The 19,720-nt window shown below is 62.6% G+C and overlaps 1 protein-coding gene across 1 annotated transcript; it reads left to right on the forward strand.

Annotated features, from left to right (window-relative positions):
- The first annotated feature begins 426 nt into the window (after positions 1-426).
- LOC133773690 (receptor-type tyrosine-protein phosphatase V-like) lies at positions 427-19,306 on the forward strand. The gene is made up of 33 exons (XM_062211251.1): positions 427-483; positions 800-848; positions 966-1,238; positions 1,354-1,623; positions 1,774-2,037; positions 2,816-3,070; positions 3,156-3,401; positions 3,520-3,795; positions 4,943-5,215; positions 5,671-5,934; positions 6,133-6,399; positions 6,700-6,981; positions 7,258-7,398; positions 7,547-7,757; positions 8,384-8,451; positions 9,629-9,755; positions 9,844-9,891; positions 11,496-11,589; positions 11,745-11,835; positions 11,933-12,009; positions 15,101-15,235; positions 16,125-16,247; positions 16,697-16,857; positions 16,930-17,065; positions 17,295-17,362; positions 17,515-17,602; positions 17,684-17,762; positions 17,866-17,930; positions 18,069-18,197; positions 18,304-18,420; positions 18,514-18,677; positions 18,930-19,065; positions 19,247-19,306. Exons 1-33 carry the CDS (start codon positions 427-429, stop codon positions 19,304-19,306), a joined length of 5,094 nt encoding a protein of 1,697 aa, XP_062067235.1.
- Positions 19,307-19,720: the final 414 nt, after the last annotated feature.

Genomic DNA, 19,720 nt, shown 5'->3' on the forward strand with positions numbered 1-19,720 from the left:
TCTGTCTCGGTGACTGCTAGTGGAGTGGACACCAAGCCTCGGCCAGGGACGGGCCCGGGGGAGTCAGCCGCCTCGGCTGTGGGTGTCCACGCGCAAGGCCGTCTCTCCTCTTGGAGTTTTCCTCCCTGGACAGCCAGCCGCTGGGAGTGGGGTGGAGGTGGGGGCGGCAGGGGGAGGCGGTGGCTGGCCTGCCCGCCCAGAGTTAAGTCTTCTTCCACCTTCTGGGCCGGGGGCCAGCCTCCGCCTCTCTCCCCTCCAGGAGCATTGCCAAGGCTGGGCGGGGTGGGTGCAGCCCCCTGCTCTTTGCTGCCCGCTGGAAACTCCGTCCCGCACTTGCCGGCCTGCCTGCCAGCCAGCGGGGCGAGGGGAGGGTGGGGGATGGCCCCACCCCTATTCCCCCCACTCTCCTCTGCAGACAGCGCTGGCATGAGGCCCCCAGTCCTGCTCGCCACCCTCCTCTGGCTCCAGGGCTTTTTGGCCGAGGTAAGGTGGCCATGGGGGTCCCCCGCTGCCCACCTCCCCCCAGGGCCCCACGGCTGGACTGCCTTCGGTGAGGAGGGTGTATGCTTCCCTCTCCTCGCTTGGGCCAGCCCAGGAGGAGAGCCGGCTCCAGGCAGCCGCTGGCTGGGCTGCCTCCTGCACTTGGGCAGGGCTGGGGAGATGCCCTCCGGCCGCGTACCGGGGAGGGCCCAATAGGGGAGCCTCCTCTGTGATCTCGGCCCTGTCCCCGCCGACTGTCCCACAGGCCTGGACCTCGGAGGCCTCTTCCCATCCCCTCCTCTCTCCCCACACCCCCCAGAAAGATGAATGCCATTCCCCGGAGGGGAGCCCAGCCAAGGGGGGTGCAGGTAGGTGTCTGCAGGGGGGTGGGGTCGGGCCGGCTGGGCACAGGATTGGAGTCCTCTTTGGCCTCCCCTCTTGGTGGGAGGGTCCTGGGAGAGTCTGAGTGCAGCCCCTTCCTCCAGGCCCACCCCTGGAAGTGAACATCAGCAGCCAGGGGAGGCCTTCTAGCCTCTTTGTGAGCTGGACAGCCCCGGAGCCTGGCGGGCAGGCCCACGTCCTCCGTCTCACGCGTCTGAGTCCCCTCGGCAATTCCAAAGGCCCACACCGCGAGGCTCACACCAACGCGTCCAGCTTTGAGTTCCAGGACCTGGTGCCAGGGAGTCGCTACCAGCTGGAGGTGACGGCGTTGCGTCCGTGTGGGCAGAATGTCACTGTCACCCTGGCTGCCCGCACTGGTACGGGGTCCGCAGGTGGAGGGAGCAGGTGTCTGGCACAGCGGGCCACTTCCAGGCTCGACGAGCAGAGGGGTGATGTCCGCTGACTTTGGTGCTTCTCTCCCCGGTCCTGCAGCCCCGTCACCGGTGCTTGGGCTACGGCTCCACAGCCCTGGGAGCCCGTTCCGCCTGGAGGCCTCCTGGGGTGCAGCTCCTGGGGAGCAGGACGGCTACCACCTCCTCCTGCACCACCTGGAGTCCCGCACCGTGGCTCACAACGTCTCCACGTCCCCAGAAGCCCTGGCCTACAACTTTACTGACCTCTTGCCAGGTAGCGAGTACCTTCTGGAGGTTACCACCTGGGCTGGCACCCTCCAAGCAAAGACCAGCATCCACCAGTGGACAGGTGAGGCTGGCAGTTGGGCGTGGCCCCGGCTAGAGCCACATCCCAAGGTGGCTAGGCTTCTGCTCCGCCCCTTAGAGCCGGGTCAGCACCCACGTCCTGTTCCGGGGCCCCTTTCCAGGCCTGACTCTGCTGTCTCCGTCCTCCCACCAGTCCCCATGCCCCCGGATCACCTAGTGCTGCGTGCCCTGGGCACCGGTGCCCTGCAAGCTTCCTGGAACGGCTCCCAGGGGGCCGCCTGGCTCCACCTGCTGCTCACAGACCTCCGAGGAGGCACCAACCTGACTGCAGTGGTCGCACGGGGCGTCTCCACTCACACCTTCCTCCACCTGTCGCCCGGCACCTGCTATGAACTGACACTGAGTGCTGCTGCTGGGCTCCAGCGGGCAGCGGGGCCCAACACCACCGAGTGGACCTGTGAGTGCCTGGGGCAGGGCGAAGCCCCGGGGACTGCTCTGCGCAGCACCTCTGGCCAAGGAGCTGGGGGTGAAGGGGAGCCTGGAGGCGGTGCCTCCTGGCGGTGGTGACCGTTAGCATGAGTTGAGCCCACCCCTGCTGGGCTGCTTCCACTTCCTGTGTGCAGTCTATCTCCTCCTCAGAACAGCTCTGGGGCAGCTGTGGGGTCCCCACTGTACAGTGGAGGGAGCAGAGGTGCGGAGTGAGGAGGAACCCAGGGCCTCGTGACTTTTGAGGGGCTGAGCAGCTGTGGTCCGGGGCTGGATGCCTGCAGAGCCCACGCAGACTCTGCCGCGTTCTTCCTTGGGGAAGCACTATCGTGCCATGGTTAAGAGCAGAGGACGCAGGCTGCCCGAGGCCCTAGCTTTTTGTCTTCCACCCTCCGACTGTGGGTCCCTGGACAGAGGTGCTGGCTGTCTCTGTGCCTTTGCGTCTGTGTCTTTAGAAGGGGGTGAGGACAATAGCACCCCCTCCTGGTGTCGCTAGTGTGCGACATTGCGTGCCCCCATGCTCAGAACCCTGTGCTCACGCGGCTCCTGGTCCCATGGCAGCAGTCATCCCAGACGAGGCCCATGGTGGCCAGGGACATCTGGGTGAGAGGGGACATCTGGGTGAGAGGGGACATCTGGGTGAGAGGTGGCCCAGCATGCAGAGAGAGAGAAGCTGGCGTGGGAAGAGCAGGCTTTCTCTCGTCTGCCGTTCGGGTCTTTCTGCAAGCATTTGCTCCTTTTCTGCATAGATCCCTCTGCCCCCCTGGACCTGGTGCTGACCCCTGCGCCCCCCGAGCTCCAGGCAAGCTGGAAGGCGGGGCCGGGTGCTCGCGATGGCTACCTGCTGAAGCTGAGTGGGCCGGTGGAGAAGACCACCACTCTGGGCCCCGAAGCGCTCAATGCCAGATTCCCAGGGCCCCTGCCCAGCGGCCACTATGCGCTGGAGCTGAGGGCTCTGGCTGGGCCGCATGAAGCCTGGGCCCAGGCCAGCGCCTGGCTGGCTGGTGAGTCTGGGCTGGTGGGGGCAGGCGGGTCCCGCCCAGGATTCCGCCCAGGGTCCTCACTGTCCAGGGGTCCCCTCCTCTGCAGGGTCTGTGGTCCAGCCCAGCCCTAGCTATGGAGCCACACTGCAGCTGCAGGGGCTGGAGGCCATCAGGGAGCCCGGCAGGCGGGCACTGCTCTATGCCGAGGGCACCCCCGGCATCCTTGGAAACGTCTCCGTGCCATCTGGTGCCACCCACGTCACCTTCTGCGGACTGGTGCCTGGAGCCCGCTACCGCGTGGACGTGGCCTCTTCTCTGGGAGCCATCACTCAGAGCCTCACGGGCCACACGAGTGAGTGCCAGCCCCCATGTCCCTGGCCCTGGGGGCTGGAAGGCCTGGCCTTGGGGAGGGGGCACCCCAGGGCAGCTGACACTGTGTGGCCACCGTGCCAGACTGCCCTCCTCTTCAGGTCCCCTGGCACCACAGTCCCTGGAAGTCACCAGCAAGGGCAGTCCCTCCAGCTTGGTCATGGGCTGGGTCCCGGCACCAGGGCAGCGGGACGGCTACAGCGTCACCTGGCGTGGGGAGGACAGCCAGGGGACCCTGGATGGTCTTGTCCACTTGGGCCCGGACAACTCCAGCCTGATTTTGAGGGATCTGGTGCCTGGTTCCTGCTACTCCTTATCCATCTGGGCCTGGACAGGGAACCTCAGCTCCACCGTCCAGAGCACTCGCACCTGCACCCGTGAGTTCCCGGCTGCAGCCTTGGGGCCTTAGGGTGGGGGACTGGCTCCCTGCATTCTCTGCCCTTCTTCGTGCCTTGGTCTGGCATGGAGGGCACAGGTCCAGGGTGGGGCCTTTCGTGAGTCTGGCCATATGGCTGGCTGGCTGTCCGGCCACTGGGCTCTGCCTCCCTCTCCCTGCCTCCTTCCCATGAGTTGCTAATGCCTTCCCTGGTTTTCTAGGTGTGTAGCTAGATGCTGAAGCTAAAAATTATGAGCTTGACAGTCTAGGAAGGAAGACTGACAAATTTTTTTTTTTAAGAAAGAATTTTTTTTTAATTGAAAGGTAGAGGGACAGAGTGGGAGACATCTTCCATCTACTGATTCACTCCCCCAAATGGCCACAACAGCTGGGGTTGGTCCAGGCTGAAACCAGGAGAGAGGAACTCCAGCTGGGTCTCCCACGCAGGTGGCAGGGGTCCAAGTATTTGGGCCATCCTCTAGTGCATTAGCAGGGAGCTGGACCAGAGTCTGTGAGCTGGGACTCAAACCAGCACCCTGATACAGGGTAGCAGTGTCACAGGTGCAGCTTAACCGGCTGCACCACAACACCAGCCCCGAACCGATGGTTTATACTCATATATTATATAAACTTACACACACACGCACACACACACAGCTATAAATCAAGCAAATGATTTTATAGATCGCATTGTAGTCAATGTAAGAGCATCCACAGGAATACGCATGCTGTATGAAACTTTGTTCAGGTAGATTAAAATGACTCTCAGGATTTTTTTTTCCAATCTAATCCTTTTGGACTCACAGAAGGAACACCTGCTTAGGAAATCAGAGAGGGTCCCAGAGGGGGAGGTGAGCTGAGCGGGAAGTGGGTGGGTCTGGGCAGGGGGGTGCAGACGGCTTCAGGAGGAGGCTGAGCATGTCAAGGCCCAGGGGCCGGAGAAAGGAGTCATGTGGACGGACAGACAGACGGACAGAGGCCTTGCTGGAGATGAGAGCGGGGGTGGGCTGGGAGGGCTGGGGGCAGGAGTCGGGACAGGGGTGGCTTCGTTTGAGCCCTGACAAGCTGGGTGTCTGCAGAGGCAAGGCCTGCGGCGGTGAGGGGAGCAGGACCTCGTGCGCTTCCAACTGTCTCCCCTGTCCTCACAGTGCCTGCGGCTCCTGTCAACCTGAGCCTGGGCTCTGTTGCCCAGCCACCCGCCCTGAGGGCTCGCTGGGGCGCCCCGCCGGGCCGCAGGGACGGCTTCCAGCTGCGCCTCTACCGCAGGAGACCCCTGAGCCTGCAAAGCCAGGAGACGCTGGCTCCAGAAGCTCAGAACTTCTCCTGGCCCCGGCTGCCCCCGGGCACCGAGTTCCTGGTGCAGCTGACCGCTGTGCGCGGGCCAGACGCGAGCAGCAGCAGCAATGCCTCAGGCTGGACGCGTGAGTGCCCTCCCTCTGCCTTCCATGTTCCCAGGGGCTGCGGGTCCCCCTTAACCGCTGGGCCCCACGCATGGCAGCTGGGCTGACTGTGGGGCCCACGCAGTCTCCCCTCCCCCACCCTAGCACCGGCAAACCCCACTGCCCTCGCTGCGGCTCCCGGGGGCTCTGCCCTTCCCTCCTCGAAGACATCGGGCGGATCCCCACCCATCCTGGGAGGCCAGGGAGGAGGCTCCCGACCAGCTCAGCCGGGGAGAGGGGCAGTGGGCTGGGAACACCGAGCTACTTGTTGGGGAGCTGGCGGGCCCCGCCTTCAGAGCAGTGCCGTGGGCACACTCCACTTCCTGACTTGTGTGTTTCTTGACTGGCCGAGGATGGAGGGAGTAGTGGGCGATCTTTTGGGCTTAGATCTTTTTCTCTCTTCTTGCCCATCCCCCGACAACTTGTTCTCCCGGCAGCCCCTCTTGCCCCACTTCTGGTTCACGTGACCAGCGAAGGCCCCAGCCAGCTCCGGGCGGCCTGGGCCCATGCAGCCGGGGGCCGGGACAGTTACCAGGTGACCCTGTACCAGGCGGGTGCCCGGGTGGGCACCAGAGCCTTGGGGGCTGAGGTGAACAGCACAAGCTTCTGGGCTCTGACCCCCGGCACGAAGTACGAGGTGGAGATTGTCTCGTGGGCCGGGCCCCTGCGCGCTGCGGCCGCCAATGTCTCAGGCTGGACTTGTGAGTGGGGCATGGGGAAGGCGGGCAGGGCTGGCTCTGACTCACCTGGGTTCTGCCCTCAAGGGCATTTGGGCCCCGTTTCCTACCTCCCACCCACCCTGACGGCCCAGCCTGGGGTCAGCCGGCCTCTGGCCCCACGTGCAGAGCTGTCAGCAGCAGGGCCAGCGGCCTGGCTGACCTGCTCTGTTTGTTCCACAGCCCCGCTCACACCCAGGGAGTTGTTGGTGTCCATGCAGGCGGGCAGCGCCGTAGTCAACCTGGCCTGGGCCAGCGGCCCCTTGGGGCGGGGGGCGTGCCATGCTCAGCTCTCCGAGGCCGGGTGCCCCTCCTGGGATCAGCCTCTGGTGCTTGGCCAAGGCCTCCTGGTGCTGAGGGGCCTCACGCCGGGACGCAACCTCTCCCTGTCCGTGCTGTGCCAGGCGGGGCCGCTCCAGGCATCCACTCACCCCGTGGTGCTGCCAGTTGGTATGTCGAAGCCCACTGGGGAGGTGGGAGGTATTCTGAGAGGCGGGGGCCCTGTCCAGGCTGGCGCCACCGCCCATTCCAGCCTGGGCCACCTGCCCTTTCTGATTGGATGCTGTACACACCCACCCCTGCCCTGGGCTGTGAGGTCCAAAGGAGAAGCAGTTTCTCCAAGGGGCCAAGGCCCCTCAGTGCCCTGCCCCTTTGCACCTGCCGATTTGGAGAGCTCCTGGCCTGGAGGCGATCCTCTTGGTGTCTGCTGTCTGCTGACTCTATCCAACGCCGAGCCTTTGCTTCCCGCAGAGCCGGGCCCTGTGGAGGACGTGCAGTGCCAGGCCCATGCCACCCACCTCATCCTGAACTGGACACTGCCCACTGGGGATGTGAGCGCCTGTCTGGTGCTGGCAGAGCAGCTGGTTGCAGGAGGCCATGCCCTCCCCGTGTTCCAGGCCAACACCTCCAGGGACACTCTCTTGCTACCCGACCTCGTGCCTGCCTCATCTTACCGCCTTAGCCTCACAGCGCTGGGCAGGAATGGCCTGCAGAGCCGGACGGTCACCCTGGTGTGCAGCACTTCTGCCGAAGGTAGGCGCCTCCTAGTGCCTTGGAGGCTCCTCTGCTCCCTCCATCTCCCTCTGTCACTCCTACTCGGGTCCTGGCTGCCTGGGGCTCTCTCTGTCCCCCAACCTCAGTCTTCCCCTCGGGTCCCAATGTCACTGACTGCCCGGGAGTCCTCCAGGTTGTATTTCTGGATGTCCAGCATCCAGGAACTGGGAAGGGCTCGGAGGACCACCATTCCTGAAGATGGATGGCCAGGCCCCGGTCACAACCTCAGTCTCCTCCCCCCCTCCCCCTACCCAGACTGGCATCCTCCTCAGTTGGTTGCCGCCCCCCAGCTGGAGCCCGAGACAGGGATGGGGGTGGTGATCACGCCAGGCATGTTTGGCAAGGAGGACGGGCAGATCCAGTGGTACGGCGTCGTCGCCACCACCAACATGTCACGTGAGTCCTGGCAGCACGGGGAGGGGAAGGGGCACCCGGAATGTTCTCAAGGCTAGGGCTGATGTTGCACTGGAATGCTGGGAACATGCTGGAGAGGCCTTGGCCCCACTGCCCACCCTGCTCTGCCCCTTCCACCTTCCTCTCCCAGTGGCTCAGCCTTCCCGGAAAGCCATCAACCACACGTGGTACGACCACTACTACGGAGGATGCGACTCCTACCTGGCCATCCTGCTTCCCAACCCCTTCTACCCGGGCCCCTGGCCTGTGCCAAAATCCTGGACAGTGCCCATGGGTGCAGATGACTGTGGCCACACCCAGGACATATGTAATGGGCAGCTCAAGCCGGGTGCCCAGTACAGGTGAGGGCTAAGGCTGCAGGGAGCAGGGGGCCGTCCTGAGCTTCATCTATGGGTTCTTGGCACGTTTTTTCCACAAAGCTGCTCCATGAGCACCAACTGTTATTTTGGCCAAAGAAGGGAACGCTCGGCTGTTACGTGGCTTTTTTTTTTTCAAAAAAGAACAATGGGGGTGGATTCCATTTCCGCCCACCAGGGCAGGTTCAAGGATGTCCAGCGCCCATACCTAGAGCTGCCTCTTGCTCCCTGGAAAGGTAGAAGAGAAGCAGGGGGTGCTTTGCTCCGAGGTGCTGTGAAGCTCCACGAACTTTTTGAAATCGAATGGAAAGATGTTTATTTTGGTGTAAAAAAAGCTGCAATCATGCATCATTGTTTCATAATACGCATTTTCCACGAACTTTAGGGGATTCTTCTCATATGCATGGATTTTAAGGTTTGGTTTTTTTTGCACCAAAATAAACTACCTTTTCATCTCATTTTCCATGGAAGACTCTCGCCTCTGAACAGTTGAGGGAGGGATGCTCCTACTGTCCCAGTGTCTCTGGCACAGGACTCGCCCTTCTTGGCGGGGGGGGCTTTGCCCTGGTGCCCACCCCTCCCCAACTGCAGGTCCTGCTTCTCTGGCCCAGGTTCAGCGTTGCCGCCTTCACCAGGTACAACGCCCCAGAGACCACGATCTCCTTCTCAGCCTTCTCAGGTACAGTGGGCACCGTGCAGGGGAGCCGGGACCCCTCTTCTTAGGTTCCCCCCAGTCAGCAGCAGGAGGGGCTGGGCTTAGGATCCCGGGAGAGCAGGCCCCGCCCAGCAGAGCCGGGAGACCCAGGGCCAGGGATGGAAGTGCTGTTGGCATCAGACCAGGCCTGGGTGGAGAGGGCTCGCTGTTGCCTGCTACCTTCCTGTACGGCCCCTCCACCCCCTGGCTGCACCCGGTCCTCGAGATTCCAGCACTGTCCCAAACCACGGAGGACAAGCTGTCAGTGTGAACCACACACGGGGTTTGAGCTGTTCCAGTGGCCGAGTGAAAGGGACCCAAAGAAACAGGTGAAACGAATTCCAGGACCATTTAATTATTTTAAAAGATTTATTTATCTACTTGAAACATAGAGGGAGGGGGAGGGGAGAGGGAGAGGGAGAGAGGAGAGGGAGAGGGAGAGGAGGGGGAGAGAAGTCCTCTATCTGTTGGTTCACTCCCTAAATAGCTACAACAGCCAGGACTGGGTCAGACTGAAGCCAGGAACCAAGAACTCCATCCAGGTTTCCCATGTAGGTGCAGGGACCCAAGCACTTGGGTCATCCTCTACTGCTTTCCCAGGAGCATTAGCAGGGAGCCAGATCAGAAGTGGAGCAGCCGGGACTCGAACTGGCGCCCACATGGGATGAGGCGTCCCAACAGGCAGCTTAATGTGCTGTGTCACAACACTTGCCCTTGTGACTTTAAAACAAGCTGTCTAAAAAAATTACCCTCTCAACGTGTGCTCAGTTACAAACTTGCCGAGAGATTTTACCTTCTTTCCCCTAACCCTGGACATCTGGTGTGTATTTCACGCTAGAGCACATTTTAAAAGGGAGTGGCCACATTCCACGTGCTCGACAGCCACAGGCGCCTGGCGGTCACTGCAGGGGACCAGGCAGTTCCTGGGGCCCAGGAGTGTGTGGGGCCTCTGGGGTGTGCCCAGCAGTGGGGGGCAGGAGGCCCTCTGGATCCGCTCTGTGGCCACCAGGGTGTCTCCCCAGGCAGCCTCCCCCCGCCATGGTTTGGCATGTGGGACTTGGAAGCGGAAGGAGCTGCCACTGAAGGCTGCACCCTGAGGGTCCTGAGTGAGGGAGCGGGGCTCCCAGAGAGACTGACACTGTCCCTCTCCTGCCCTCCCCAGAGCCCCGCGTCAGTGTCTCTCCCACAGCACTGCCCCTGCCGTTGGCGGTGGGCACTGCAGGTGGCTGTGTCCTCACCGTGTGCACCGTGCTGGGCCTGCTGTGCTGGAGGCGGCTTAAGGGGCAGAGGTGAGGGGGAGACCAAGCTGGGGGCGAGGAGAGCTGGCTGGCCCTCGCCCCCGGGGCTGCCTCCCACCTGCCTCTCCACCCTGTGCAGAGCGGACAAGAGCGGGTTTTCCCAGGAACTGGTGCCCCACAACATGCGGTGAGTGTGTGTCTCCCCGGATGTCCCCATGCGTGGGGGCGGCACGGCCTGCCTTGCCCAGGCCGTGGGGGCATCACCCAGGCTCCCGGGGCAGACGGCTGCTTGCACTGTGCCCAGACAGGGGCCGCTCCCTGCCAGACCCTGTTCTTCCTCGGTTGCTACCACCACCGCCACCAATACCACCACCACCACCACCACCATCACCTCCTGCATCACCACCACCACCTCCACCACCACCACCACCACCTCCACCACCTCCACCACCACCTCCACCACCATCACCTCCTCCACCATCACCATCACCATCACCTCCACCACCATCACCCCCACCACTACCTCCACCTCCTCCACCACCACCATCACCTCCTCCATCACCACCACCACCACCATCACCACTACCTCCACCTCCTCCACCACCACCTCCACCTCCACCTCCTCCACCTCCACCTCCTCCACCACCACCACCACCACCACCACCATCACCACCACCTCCACCTCCATCATCTCTACCACCACCATCACCTCCACCTCCTCCACCACCATCACCTCCACCATCACCTCCACCTCCTCCACCACCATCACCTCCACCACCACCTCCACCACCACCACGGCCACCACCATCACCACCACATCTTCTGGAGGGCCTTTCCTCAACTCCTGCAGCTCTCGCCCCACCCTCTGCCCATGCAGCCTTCCTCCTCCTGCAGGCCCAGGGTAGAGGTCAGCGTCCTCCAGAGAAACAGAACCAATGGGAGGTGGGGGAGAGAGAGAATCTTCCATCCACTGCTTCACTCCTCAAATGACCACAATGGCCTGGGCCAGGCCAGGCTGAAGCCAGGAGCCAGGAGCTTCCTCCTTTTCAGGGGCCCAAGGACTAGGGCCATCCTCGGCTGCTTTCCCAGGCTCATTAGCAGGGAGCTGGATCAGAAGTGGAGCAGCCGGGACTTGAACCCACGCCCATATGGGATCCAACATCACAGGCAACAGTTTAACCTGCTCCAACACAGTGCCAGCCCCAGAGCCACCTCTTGGTCCAGGAAGGCCCATCCTTGCTCTATCCCAGCTTTCAACTGCCTGGGCGACGCCCATCCGCAGAGCAAGCAGAGCAAGGGTCTTGTGCTTTGCTTAAGATCCACTGGTTTCCAAAGACACCTTCCCAGAAACATCTAGAATCACGTTTGACCTCTGGGCAGCGTGGCCCAGCCGGGTTGACACAAGATTAGCCATCACACCTGCTGTAGTCGTCCCCTGCTCGCTGGCTGACCACGGGGGCCACGGTGGGCCTGAGTGCGGGCCGTGCGCAGGCTCCTCGGGGTCCGGGAAGGGCCCAAGAGACCCGTGAACGTTCCGTGCCGCCCCCGCCTCCCCTGCCCCAGGCCCTCGCTGCTCCATCATCTTTCCACGTGGTTGGGGCCCGGCCGGCCAGGCTGAGCATCCGCGGAGCTCGCCAGGACTGCACTGCTGTCCACACCGGGTGGTGCCCTGAGCTGCATTCCCAGAGGGTTTGCGTAGCCAGGACTGGGCTCCCTGGCTCTGCACCTGCCACCCCGGGGCAGCGGGGCTGGACTCCAGGTGGGTGACCACTCCTCCGCACTCCCCGCCAGGCGGACGCACCGGCCCATCCCCATCCACAGCTTCCGGCAGAGCTACGAGGCCAAGAGTGCGCACGCGCACCAGGCGTTCTTCCAGGAGTTCGAGGTACAGCCAGTGTGCCCCCGCCCCCACGCCCAGGGCTCAGAGGACCGAGAACCCGGGCTGGGCAGACCCCTCCCCGCCAGGGTCTGGGGAGAACGCCCAGCTCCGCGCTCACCACCCTGGCCCCAAGCCCACCAGTGCCCATCCCGACTCGGCAGGAGCTGAAGGAGGTGGGCAAGGAGCAGCCCCGAGTGGAGGCCGAGCACCCCGCCAACACCACCAAGAACCGCTACCCGCACGTGCTGCCCTGTGAGGCCGGGAGCGGGCGAGGGCGCTGGGCGGGAGGCGGGGCTCAGCCGCGGGGTGGCACTGAGCAGCGAGCTTCTCCCCTCCGCCCGCTGTACAGATGACCACTCCCGGGTCAGGCTGAGCCAGCTGGAGGGAGAGCCGCACTCCGACTACATCAATGCCAACTTCATCCCGGTAAGGGCCGCCTGCCTGGCGTGGGCTGGCTGCAGCCCCCTCCACCTCTGTGGACACCCCAGCTTCTGCTTCTTGAGTTCAAGGCCAGCAGGTGTTGGTGAGGGGCTGCCCCTCCCAGCTGGGTGCCAGGCCGCAGGAGGCAGAGCTGAGTGAACCACTTTCCTACCCTAAAGGAGGTCCCAGGAGTGGTGGGTGCTTGAGTGTGAGTGTGTGAGGGTTGTCTGTGTGTGTGGGAGTGTGAGAGTGTGTGCATGTGAACTGTGTGGGAGTGTGAGCATGTGTGTGTGATGTGTGTGAGCATGTGTGTGTGCATGTATGTGAGAGTGTGTGAGAGCATGTTGTGAACTGTGGGAGTGTGAACATATGAGTGAGTGTGCATGCATGTGAGAGCACGTGTGTCTGTGAACTATGTGGGAGTGTGAGCATATGAGTGTGCATGCATGTGAGAGCATGTGTGTGTGTGGGAGTGTGAGAGTGTGTGTAAACTGTGTGGGAGTGTGAGCATGTGTGTGTGATATGTGTGAGCATCAGCGTGAGAGCATGTGAGAGTGTGAGTGTGTGGACATGTGTGAGAGCATGTGTGTGAACAGTGTGAGCATGTGTGTGGGAATGTGAGAGCATGTGTGTGATGTGTGAACATGTGTGTGAGTGTCCATGGGTGTGAGAGTATGTATATGTTAGCATGTGTGTGTGATATGTGTGAGCATCTGTGTGAGAGCATGTGAGAGAGAGTGTGTGGACATGTGTGAGAGCATGTGTGTGAACTGTGTGAGCATGTGTGCATAATGTGTGTGAACATGTGTGTGGGAATGTGAGAGCATGTGTGTGATGTGTGAACATGCGTGTGAGTGTCCATGTGTGTGAGAGTATGTATGTGTTAGCATGTGTGTGTGAGCAGGCATGTGGGAGTGTGAAGCATGTTTGTGTATGGGAGTGTGAGAGCATGTGTGAGTGTGTGTGAACTGACTGTGGGAGTGTGAGCATGTGTGGGTGCATGTGTGTGAGAGCATGTGAGAATGTATGTGTGTGCATGTATGTGAGAGTGTGAGTGTGTGGGGGCACGTGTGAGAGTGTGTGTGTATGAGCTGTGTGAGAAGGCTGTGAGGAGGAGCCAGCATGTCCACCCAGGAGTCGGGAAAGCTTTCCTCGTGTGTATGGGGGTCACCTGAGCTCTCGAGGGAGGAGCGGGGAGGGGGAGGTTTTGCTAAGTGAGGGCAGAGGAGGGACAATGTGGCTGGTAAGGACGTCCTGACAAGAGCCAGGGGGGAGGACCCAGGTGGGCAGTGTGTGCTCGAGGAGGGAGGAGGGGCTGAAGGGGGTGTTGAGGGTGGGAGACCAGACAGGACAGGTGGATGCGGGTGCACACACTCACACTCACACACTCACAGGTAGTGGACAGGTGGATGAGGGCACACACACACACTCACACAGGTAGTAGACAGGTAGATGACACACACAGTCACACACACTCACAGGTAGTGGGCAGATGGATGGGGGCACACACACACTCACAGGTAGTGGACAGGTAGATGGGGGCACACACACTCACAGGTAGTGGACAGGTGTACGTGGCACACACATTCACACACACAGGTAGTGGGCAGGTGGACGGGGGCACACACACACTCACACAGGGAGTGGGCATGTAGATGATACACACAGTCACACACACAGGTAGTGGGCAGGTGGATGGGGACACACACACTTACAGGTAGTGGACAGGTAGTTGGGGGCACACACACACTCACCCTTACTCACAGGTAGTGGGCAGGTGGACGGGGGCACACACACACTCATAGGTAGTGGGCAGGTGGACGGGAGCACACACACTCAAACTCACAGGTAGTGGGCAGGTGGATGGGGGTGCACACTCACACACACAGGTAGTGGGCAGGTGGATGGGGGTACACACATTCACAGGTAGTGGGCAAGTAGATGACACACACAGTCATACTCACAGGTAGTGGGCAGGTGGATGGGGACACACACTCAAACTCACAGGTAGTGGGCAGGTGGATGGGGGTGCACACATTCACAGGTAGTGGGCAGGTAGATGACACACACAGTCACACTCACAGGTAGTGGGCAGGTGGATGGGGACACACACACTCAAACTCACAGGTAGTGGGCAGGTGGATGGGGGTGCACACATTCACAGGTAGTGGGCAGGTAGATGACACACACAGTCACACTCACAGGTAGTGGGCAGGTGGATGGGGACACACACACTCAAACTCACAGGTAGTGGGCAGGTGGACGGGGGCACACACTCAAACTCACAGGTAGTGGGCAGGTGGATGGGGGTGCACACTCACACACACAGGTAGTGGGCAGGTGGATGGGGGTACACACATTCACAGGTAGTGGGCAGGTAGATGACACACACAGTCACACTCACAAGTAGTGGGCAGGTGGATGGGGACACACATACTCACAGGTAGTGGACAGGTAGTCGGGGGCACACACACAGAGATAGTGGGCAGGATGGGAACACACATACTCACAGGTAGTGGACAGGTAGTTGGGGGCACACACACACACTCATAGGTAGTGAGCAGGTGGACGGGGAGACACACACTCATAGGTAGTGAGCAGGTGTATGGGGGCACACACACACAGGTAGTGGGCAGATGGATGGGGGCACACACACACTCACAGGTAGTGGGTAGGTAGACAGAGTACACACACACTCACAGGTCGTGGGCAGGAAGGAGGTCCTGCCTGAGGGCCTCGCTGGTGGGCAATGGGGAGCCACGACAGGCGTTTGAGCAAGGGAGAGGTGCACAGCTGCTTTCCGGGAGGCCCGTCCCAGGCCGGAGACTGTTTCTGGTATGTTGGGGCCTCGTTCTTCCCTGGTAGGTTTTTTCGTCCCTTCAGGTGAGACACAGACAGTGGTATCTGTGAAGCCACCGCTTCTGTTTGGGTTCTTGGCGCACACATGTGTTCATACATGTGTTCATATGCTTACACACATGTAGCATGTTCACAGTGTCCTGCTTCCTGGAGGTCATACACAGGAACCCTGCTGCTGTGCTCTTGACGGGGGGGTGGGGACCAAGGCATCAGCTATTAGCATGTGTCTGTCCTGTAGGGCTACACTCACCCCCAGGAGTTCATTGCCACTCAGGGGCCTCTCAAGAAAACGCTGGAGGACTTCTGGCGGCTGGTGTGGGAGCAGCAGGTGCACATCATCGTCATGCTCACCGTGGGCATGGAGAACGGCAGGGTGAGCCCTGGCAGGGTCTAGAACAGCCACCAGGTGGCGCTCAGCCTCCTTACAACAGTGGCCTCCTTGGCGTCTCCCATGGGCAACAGTGGGGCAGGCAGGCCTGGAGGCCAGGGGTGGCGGTGGGGTCTCTAGGGTCACCCGAGATGGGGAGGCAGGGGGAGGGTTGATTCTGCTTTCACTGGCCCCTTGCTGTAGGCAGAGAAGGGGTGGGAGGGTTGGGAGAGGGGTGGGTTAGGGACTACCCCAGTGTGGGCACCAGAGGTGGGCATTCTGCTTCCTTTCTAAATTGGGTCTGCCGGGGACTCCTCCGGGTGCTTCGACACAGAGAGAGACTGCTGACTTTGACCTCTTGCTGGAGCAGACGGCTGCTGTGTAGGGTGCAGGATTCCGGCACTCAAAGTCCTCAGGGTCGCATGAGAGGTCGGGGGCACAGGTGCTGGAGCCCTGCCCAGAGAGAGAGAGGGGGGCTTCCGGAGGAGGTGGCCCTGGAGCTGGGTGGAAGCAGACAGCGGGCCTGCAGTGTCTGGTAGGGACGACAGGAGTTGGACAACCTGCAGTTCAGATGCCTGCCTTCCACACTGGGGAGCCCGGGTCCGATGCCCAGCTATGGCTCCTGACTCCAATTTCCTGCAGTGTGCACCCTGGGAGGCAGCAGGTGGGGCTCAGATAACTGAGTTCCTGCCAACACATGGGAGACCTGGACTCACCTCCCAGCTCCTGGCTTCAGCCTGGCCTGGTCTCAGCCGTTGTGAGACATTGGGGGAGCGAACCAGCAGAGGGGAGGCTCTCCGGCTGTCTCTCAAATAAGTAAATAAAAATAAATGAAGAGGGATGGTGCGGGCCTTGAGACCACTGCCCCCTCCCCTCTCCCACCCTCTGGCCCCAGGTGCTGTGTGAGCACTACTGGCCTGCCGACTCCACCCCCGTCACCCATGGCCACCTCACCATCCACCTGCTGGCCGAGGACCCCAAGGACGAGTGGACCAGGCGGGAGTTTCAGCTGCAGCACGTGTGTGCGAGAGGCAGGGCGGGGTGGGCGTGGGGAGGGCTGGGGGTCCTGGGAAGCCTGTCTTGGCCCTGGGGGACCCCACGCCTCTTCCTTCTTGGGATCACGAGTGCTGATTGGTGGCAGTGAGGGGAGGGGACGGCAGGCACAGAGAACATCAGGGGTTTAGCCAGCGAGGTCAAGGCAGAGCCGGGCAAGAAGTGATGGCTCCTGCACCCCGAAGCCCTTGTGCCCCTCGAGCCTGTGACCTCCTGGGGCAGGAAAGCAGGGGTCAGAATCACCGCCCTGTAGGTGAGATTCCCCAGGAGATCAGAGAAGAGTGCAAGGGCTTAGGAAGCATCCAGAGGGGGGAGGCATCAGCCAGTCTGAGGGGGGAGGTGTCCCTGCTCTCAGGGAGCTGGGGACGAACGTGTCAGGGCTGGGAAGACAAGGAAACCGCCCTGCCCTCGCAGGGTGCCCAGCACAAGCGGCGGAAGGTGAAGCAGCTGCAGTTCACCACGTGGCCTGACCACAGCGTCCCGGAGGCCCCCGGGGCCCTGCTCGCCTTTGTGGAGCTGGTCCGGGAGCAGGCGAGGGCGGCCCAGGGCACGGGGCCCATCCTGGTGCACTGCAGGTGAGGGCAGGGGTGTGGGGGGAGGGGCCTGGGACCCTGCACCCCTGCTGCAACTCTGGGGTGTGCCGGCAGCGCGGGCGTCGGCCGCACGGGCACCTTCGTGGCGCTGTCGCGCCTGCTGCAGCAGCTGGAGGAAGAGCCGGTGGTGGACGTGTTCAACGCCGTGTACGCGCTGCGGCTGCACCGGCCCCTCATGATCCAGACCCCGGTGAGCGCCTGCAGGAGAGGCTTGGAGGTGGGAGGCCTCGGGCTGCAGGCTTTGGAAGGGGCTCATGGGTACCCAGGGGTCCCTGGGGCAAGGGCTCAAGCGTGACCACCCGTCCTTTCTGTGAACGGGGAGGTGGCGTTGACTCCAGGGGCCCCTGGCGCCCCACCCCGCCTGCCTCTCTCCCTGCTGGGCCACCCGAGCACGCTGACGGCTGCCCACCCCCTGCCAGAGCCAGTACATCTTCCTGCACAGCTGCCTCCTGAGGAAGATTCTGGAAGGGCCATCTGACACCTCTGAGTAAGTCGAGGCTCCTTGGGTCTGGCCGGGGAGAGGCACCTGTTCTCTGCCCCCTCCCACCCACGGGCTCCCTGGTCCCTGTCTGGGGGCAGAGCCGAGAAGACAGAGCTGGAGCCGGGGACCCTTAAGCACCTTCTTCCCCCCTCCCTCAGCTCCGGACCCATCTCCGTGACGAACTTCGCGCAGGCGTGTGCCAAGAAGGCGGCCAACGCCAACGCCGGCTTCCTGAAGGAGTACGAGGTGTGCTTCAGGCCCGGGCCCGGGTGGCGGCTGAGGGCCCTGGCCTGTGCCCAGCAGGTGCGAGGGTGGGCTTCTTCCCAGCTCTTGCTGCAGGCCATCAGTGACGAGGCTGGCTCCTCAACGCCCTCTCCTGGCCATGAGAAGGACTGCATGGACTCCGGTGAGTTCCCCTGGGGACGGTGGGAGGGCTGCAGCCTGCCGGAGCTGGTGTGTGTGTGTGTGTGTGTGTGTCCAGCGGCCTCCCTCTCCCCCTCTCCCCCCAGATGATGAGTGTCTCCAGGTGGAGGAGAGCCCCACCGACAGCATACCCGAGGCCTGGCTCTTCCCGGTGAGGCAAAGCTGGGTGCACGCCCTGTTTCTTGCCCTCTCTGATGGTTTGTGCTTCCCAGGCTGGGGCTGGTTCTGAAACTGGGGGCTGGGCAGGGGACACCTCAGTTCCTGGAAGCCCACAAGCTGTGCTCTGCAGGGTGGGCCCTCCGGCCGTGACCACGTGGTGCTGACGGGCCCGGCGGGGCCAGAGGAGATCTGGGAGCTGGTATGGGAGCACGAGGCCCACGTGCTGGTCTCCCTGTGCGCACCTGACACCCAGGAGAAGGTGAGGGGAGCAGGAGTGCAAGGGTGGGGGTGCCAGATGTCGGGGCAGGGGTGGGGCCGGGCAGAGACCCCAGGGAGCCAGCGGAACAGCTCCACTTCTGTTCCAGCCACAGGAGTTCTGGCCATCGGAGATGCAGCCCATCACCACGGAGACGGTGACGGTGCACTGGGTGGCTGAGAACAGTACCGCAGGCTGGCCCTGCACCCTCTTCAAGGTCACACATGTAGGTGTTGGGGCCACAGGGCAAGGGGTGCTGGGTTGTGTGTGGTGGGGGCGAGTCCTGTGCTGCCACCAATGCTGATGGTTCGTGCCCCAGGGAGAGAGCGGCAAGGAGCGGCAGGTGCAGCGGCTGCAGTTTCCAAACTGGGAGCCCGGGCAGGAGCTGCCCACCACCACGCTGCTGCCCTTCCTGGCTGCCGTGGGCCAGTGCTGCTCCCAGGGCAACAGCGAGAAGCCCGGCACACTGCTCAGCCACTCCAGGTGCCGTGGGACCCAGGCTCACTGCCCCTGGGTGGGCCTCGCGTCTCCTTGAGCTCTGCTTAGGTCGTGGGTCCAAATGCCATCTCCTCTGTTCCTGCCCTGTCCTCAGGGGCATGGTGGGCCCAGGCTGGCTGACTGGCCAAGTCCCAGGGGCCCTCCCAGGTCCGTGGAATTGGGCTGGGTCCCCCCATGTCCCTGGACACCCCCACCTCGCCCCGTCCAGGTGCCTGTCCAACTCTAGGTCCGTTACAGCAAGGGCACCGCCCAGCTGGGCACCTTCCTGGCCATGGAGCAGCTGCTGCAGCAGGCAGGGGCTGAGTGCACCGTGGATGTCTTCGGTGTGGCTCTGCAGCAGTCACAGGCCTGTGGCCTCATGACCCCAACACTGGTGAGAGGCCTCGGCTCCGCGGCGGGAGGGGGCGGGGACATACGGTAGGTTGCCCCAGAGCTGCAGGCCTCCCGGCAGCACCCTGTGGGCGGCCACCAGGGGGCGCTGTGGAGCCAAGGTGGGCCTTGCTGCTCAGGTTGGGGCAGGCAGGGTGAGGCTCCTGGCCCTGTGTCTCTCCCAGGAGCAGTACATCTACCTCTACAACTGTTTGAACAGCGCGCTGGTGGACGGGCTGCCCTGAGTCGGCGCTGGCCACCGTGCCGGGGGTCTGTGGCCTGCCGGGCCCAGATGGCCCACCCGAGGTTCCTGGGGATGGCGGGCTGTGCTGGCCCTGTGCTGTGAGGGAATAAAGGATGTGGGCAAGCTGTGGCTGTGTTCTGTCTGTCCATCTTCCTCGGGGCCTTGTGGGAAGTGTGGAGCCAGGATGGGAGGGGCCTGGGGGGGCTGGGGCTGGCTGAGCTGCAGCCAGTGGGCTGGTGGCTCCTCCTCGGAGCAGACCCTACCCGCTCACAGCGTGTCCACCTCTAGCATCCTGTGGGGACATGTGTATTCAGAGCCTCCTACCCAACATGCAGTAGGATTTGTCCCATTCCTCACTTCCTCTCCTGCCGCCCCTGGAGTCCCCAGGGGCCTCCTTAGGTGCTGTGGACTCCCT

Source organism: Lepus europaeus, chromosome 14, assembly GCF_033115175.1.
Source record: "Lepus europaeus isolate LE1 chromosome 14, mLepTim1.pri, whole genome shotgun sequence".
NCBI lineage: Eukaryota > Metazoa > Chordata > Mammalia > Lagomorpha > Leporidae > Lepus > Lepus europaeus.